Source organism: Erigeron canadensis, chromosome 7 (genome assembly GCF_010389155.1).
Source record: "Erigeron canadensis isolate Cc75 chromosome 7, C_canadensis_v1, whole genome shotgun sequence".
NCBI lineage: Eukaryota > Viridiplantae > Streptophyta > Magnoliopsida > Asterales > Asteraceae > Erigeron > Erigeron canadensis.
This window is the reverse complement of record NC_057767.1, coordinates 27,525,167-27,530,800: the sequence shown is the minus strand read 5'-3', so window position 1 is coordinate 27,530,800 and position 5,634 is coordinate 27,525,167. Positions and strand designations below refer to the sequence as shown.

Below are 5,634 nucleotides of genomic sequence, written 5' to 3'. Positions count from 1 at the left end.
GCCTTTTAGTTACCGACGTTCAAACAAATTAACTGATCGATAGCTAGGAATATTATTATAGGACAAGAGGAAAAGATGAAGAAGCAATTTAATTTGATGGAGAAGCTAGCTAGCTAGATATTGTTTATTACTTATGTTAGCACATTTAAATAAAATTTGATCGAATAAAACAAAATATATCGATACGATTGCTCTTAGCTAGTGTCAGCTAGTACGTACATATATACGTAGTTAATCTGAGATGATGTTTAGCTAGAGAGATATTGTTGGTTGTCGAATAAGTAAGTAGCTACTAGCTAGTGTAGATTATAGAAACGAATAATAAGAAGCCTATATAGAAAACAACATTGAACATGACCTATAGCACAATGTTTTAACACCGGCCTTGTGTTAAAGTAAAGTTACAATATAGTGATTAACTCTTATTACTTTGGTTAAACCGCTTCTGACACAGTCTATCGTCGATTTTATAAGCTTCATTGCCTAAAAAAATCTTTCAAATATTGAAATTAGTTCTGTTGACCAGTATCGATCACATATTTTTAAATATATGTATACCAATAAAAAAACAAACAATATTTTTCAACTTATTTTACACATGCTTGTGGGTTGAACTGATACTTTCAAAACAATTTAGAATATAAAAAAATGTGTTTTACTTTACTTTCAAAATCCAAATAAATTCACTCAAGTCTCATTATTACTTTATGCCATGTACAATGATATTTTTGTATCCGATGGAAGTTAGCTAAAAAGAATACAAGAGGGTTATAAATTGTTACCATGGTAAAGGACATGCCAATATAGTGTATATTGACCATGGAGATAAAATTGACTGATTAATACTCATAGGGCATATACCCACACACTCACCCGCACGTAGCACTTATGTACAACCTTTTCATATATAGCTTCTCTTTTATATACCCGAAATAAAGTTTTAATACATAAAAACAAGTCTCTAAATTACTCCTCCTTATCACCATCACCATCCTCTCTCTCTTCTCTCTCTCTCTCTCTCATAGCAAGATAACCAGTTCTTCATCACCACCATGAGTGACCCTTACTATGATAATCTCTACTCAAAGTGGTTCTTCAAACTTGATCAATTCACCAATAGAAATAGTACTCCAACAAATTTATCTTATCATCATCATGAGTCTAATAATATTCACTATCAACACCCTCAAAATAACTACTACTACAACACTAATTTCCAATCTTCTTCATTTCCAAACACTAGAACTACTATCAATAGTTGTTTGAACTTCAATTCATCGATGAATTCGGCCACTAATCGATATCCGACCCCGGCTCCATCCTCTCCTCCTCTTAGAGAAGCTCTCCCTCTCTTAAGCTTGAGCCCATCAAGAAAAAATCTAGATCATAATCATCATCATCATCATCATCAAAAAGAACAAAAAACACCCTCTTGTTGTAGTACTACACATGATCAAGATATGGATGTAGATGAAGATGATGATGTTGAAGAAAATTATGAAAAGAAAGGTGTGACTTTGGCACTTCATATAGGGTTACCAAAAGCTAGTGCAGCTGATCTTGCATCTTTGATCTCAAATAATTCATCAAATTCTTCTTCTACTTCTACTTCTAGTGAGATTATGCTTTCTAATAATAATAAGAGTACTAAAGAGGGAGATTATGAAGGTAGTCAGCTTGTGTATAGTCCTATAATTAGTAGACTCAACAAAGGCCAGTATTGGATACCAACTCCTTCTCAAATTCTTATTGGTCCTACTCAATTCTCTTGTCCTGTTTGCTTCAAGACCTTCAATAGATACAACAACATGCAGGTTATAATTGATACCTAATTATAATGTTAATTTAGAATCAAAATATTTTTTTTATTTCTTGTGAATTAAGTGCTCATTCATTTGATCAATTTCCAGATTTTCAAGTAGATATGCAATAACAAATAATACTTTTGAAAACTGTATATATCTTCTTATAAAGTTCGTAAATGCTTAATTTTTGCAACATGCTTGCTTATAAAAAAACCGAAAACCCCTTAACCTATATGATGAGTACTCTTTTTCAAATTCTAAGTTTATATATAATTAACAAGAGACATAAAACCTAATCTATGATACATCAAGTTAGAAAGCTTGATCATTTAATTTTGTAAAAGATTGTCCATATGGATATGTAATTTTATTTTTTTAATTTATTTTTGTTCTCAATTGAGTTTTTTTATATCATAGATCTTTTTGTTTCTTGTATTTGTAAGTTTTAACTACTGTGAAAGAGAAACATATATTAATTGGTATTGAAGTGAAGGCTTTTAGGCTTTCAATAATTAATTAATTAATCTGCATGGATTGCGGATTTTGGGATCTGAATTGATGGAACTGAACTGAGGCTTAAGAAACAGTTGTACCCTACAAATTTCATTTGATTTAACTACACACCCAATATCTCCTTCTGCTTTTTAGATACTACTACTGCTTGGGTATTTGTGCCTTTGAACAGTGGCCAAGTAAAACATTTTTTTTTTTTTTTTTACAGTTTTTTAACCTTAACTTTCAACATTCATCTACCTTTCTCATTGGCTGTCAGTGAAAATAGTCGATTTCTAAAAAAAAAAACCCAAGATAATGCTACTATAAAGTGTTTGCTGCTGTGTTGTACCTATCTAATTCTACTGTAATTCTTCATAGTATAAAGTGTAAACAGAAGGTTAAAGCATGTAGGAATGTCTGATATGCATATCCTAGTTGAAAAAGTTTCAATAGGTTAATTAACTTGAATTTTATTATAACTTACAAACTGTTTTTTTAGGACGACATTCTTTTCTAATCTTACTTTTAAACTGCACGCATATCTTACAAATGGTTAATTATATTGTTATCATTTCGCTAATAAATAATAATGTGGATTTCATATGTATATTTCACATTGTAGATGCATATGTGGGGGCATGGATCACAATATAGAAAAGGGCCGGAATCTCTAAGAGGAACTCAACCAACTGGCATGCTAAAGCTACCATGCTATTGTTGTGCACCAGGGTGTCGTAATAACATCGATCACCCACGTTCTAGGCCTCTCAAAGACTTTAGAACCCTTCAAACACATTACAAAAGGAAGCATGGAATCAAACCGTTTATGTGTAGAAAATGCGGAAAGGCTTTCGCAGTTAGGGGTGATTGGAGAACGCACGAAAAGAATTGTGGCAAGCTTTGGTATTGCATTTGCGGTTCGGATTTTAAGCACAAAAGATCACTTAAAGATCACATTAAGGCTTTTGGCCATGGACATGGAGCTTATGGCATAAATGGATTTGAAGAAGAAGATGAACCTGCATCCGAAATTGAGCAAGATGATGAGATTGGTAATTCATGATCATAGGTATAAGTATAATTTATATATATATATGGTGATCTTATTCGTTTTTATTGAGAAATATTGTAGGGATTCCTTGTAATTAACTAATTCATAATATTCAACCAAAACTTTGGTTAAATACTTTTGCAATTTCATTATGATGAAGCTTAATAAATCGTTTTTCAAATGTATAACTTATTCAACCAAAACTTCGGTTAGATATAGACTTTTCTTCAAACTATAAGGCTTGACATTATATGCATCTCATTTCAAATTCACCAGGAATACAATTTGTTAGCCCCAAGCTTGTTAAATAACAAAATAGAAATGCACAACACATAATATATATATATATATATATACTTTTCCATGAATAATTTTAATAATGGGTTAATAAATGAAAGGTGTATTGTGATCTACTAGTTTAAATCGATTTGTTAATATAATTAGCTAGGTCTAGTTATCCACCAGCCATGTGATTAAAAAATAACGATGCATATTAAACTTTATGATATAAAAATTATATCTCGTTTCATAAACAAAAGAATAGGTGGTTTATAAATGTGCATGTAATATGATGAATGTAAACCCATTAAAATTATTATATAAGATATATAAGAGACACCATGTCTCATCTCTCCCCAGCTTTTCCATGCTTTATGGGGCGATGTTTCCCGTTTCAATTTTTTTCCATAGGTTTTCTCGTTTCTAGGTATAGTAACTATATATGACTCTATTTGGTTTGCTGAGAGCTTAAAGCAGAGGGGTTGGGAGTCATATATATTTCAATTTAAGATGCTCGTGTGTTCGTGATCCGCTCCCTAACTAATTCCAAGATCGAGGCCTTGGATTGAACCGTTTTTGTTATCCAAACTCTCTTATCATTCAATATGAGCATTCTCAATAATATGCCTTGTTTACATTAAATAACAACTACCGTTAAAAAGGGACACGCGTTAAAACTGATCCGTCAATACATTTGGTCAATACTTTTTGTCCCCGACGACTTTCATGATCCGTCAATACTTTTGGTCCAAACCACTAACGACCGTTAAAACTGAATTACAAATTTCATCTCTATGTTCGGAGGTTTGAGGAAATGTCGAAGCGGTTGTTGGGGAAGCCGTGTATTGGTGGTGGTGACTGATCGTGGCCGGATTTGGGTTTCACTTACTCTGTTCGACCATCTTCTGAAGCATCCAAACATCTGGGATTATGTTTTCATTCCCTTTTCGATATGCTAAAGAAAATGATACTCCATGAAAACGTTTCCAAGCCGATCTCTGGTGGTGGGGAAGACGGGTATTGGTGTAGGTGATGGATATTGACCGGATATATACACACATATACATATCCATCGCAGCCTATCTACTATATATATATATGACTAAGATCCATCACCACCACGGTACCACCAATACCCGCCTTCCCCACCACCAGAGACCGGCTTGGAAACATTTTCGTGGCGTATCCATTCCTTTGGTGTATCGAAAAGAGTACGACAACCTCCCAAATGTTTTGGTACTTTAGAAGATTGTTGAAGCGAGAGTGGAACCCAAATCTGACAAAGATCCTTCACCACCGCACCAATACTCGGCTTCCCGACTATCAGATTCGACATCCCCTCAAAATTCGAACACAAGTACCAAAAGATTTAACGGCCATGGTAAGTGGTTGGATTAAAAGTGTTGACGGAGCACGAAAGTCAGGGATAAAATTTGTAATTTGTGAAGTTAGAGATGAAACCTACAATTTGCGATTAAAACGATGGACAAAAAATTTGTAATTTATTCTTAGAAAATTATAAGTAGTGGACTAGTGGTGTACCGCTTATACGTGCGTGTGCGAAAGAAAGAAAGGGAAAAAAAAATGAAATGGGGTGATTGAGAGGAATTGATGATGGTTTTCATGTGTTTGACCAGGAAACATAAACAAACACAAATGGGTACTGTTGTGTATGTAAGTAGTGTGACAGTCAAAAGCCTTCAAACATGCATTTTCTCATGTGAAAAATTAGAATTGTCATACATTTGTACTATTCTTTAGCTTATCAGAAGGATCAAAAATATATAATGTCTGTTCTTTCTTCATTGAATTAATGTTTTTTTGTACATGTGTATAGTAAAAGCGGTAGATACATCTGTCTTTTTGAGAAATAATTCAATTTTTGCTCTACTCATAGTTAATGCTTGCAGTGCATGGTGAGTGTCGGATAGTTCTTGATAAAACCGAACAATTACTAGTTGTGTTAAGATCGACGTTAATTTGCAAAAGCCTAAAACTTTAAGG

General features: G+C 33.3%; 1 protein-coding gene across 1 annotated transcript; it reads left to right on the top strand.

Moving 5' to 3' along the window:
* Nucleotides 1–970: 970 nt before the first annotated feature.
* LOC122608239 (zinc finger protein WIP2) lies at nucleotides 971–3,505 on the top strand. The gene is made up of 2 exons (XM_043781328.1): nucleotides 971–1,814; nucleotides 2,923–3,505. The coding sequence occupies exons 1-2, from the start codon at nucleotides 1,053–1,055 to the stop codon at nucleotides 3,361–3,363; spliced, it is 1,203 nt and encodes a 400-aa protein (XP_043637263.1). The 5' UTR covers nucleotides 971–1,052; the 3' UTR covers nucleotides 3,364–3,505.
* The last annotated feature ends 2,129 nt before the right edge of the window (nucleotides 3,506–5,634 follow it).

Coding starts and splice junctions, on each gene's coding strand:
- LOC122608239 (XM_043781328.1), top strand. CDS start 1,053: ATGAGTGACCCTTACTATGATAATCTCTACTCAAAGTGGTTCTTCAAA. Junction 1,815..2,922: donor ATAGATACAACAACATGCAG/GTTATAATTGAT, acceptor TTCACATTGTAG/ATGCATATGTGGGGGCATGG.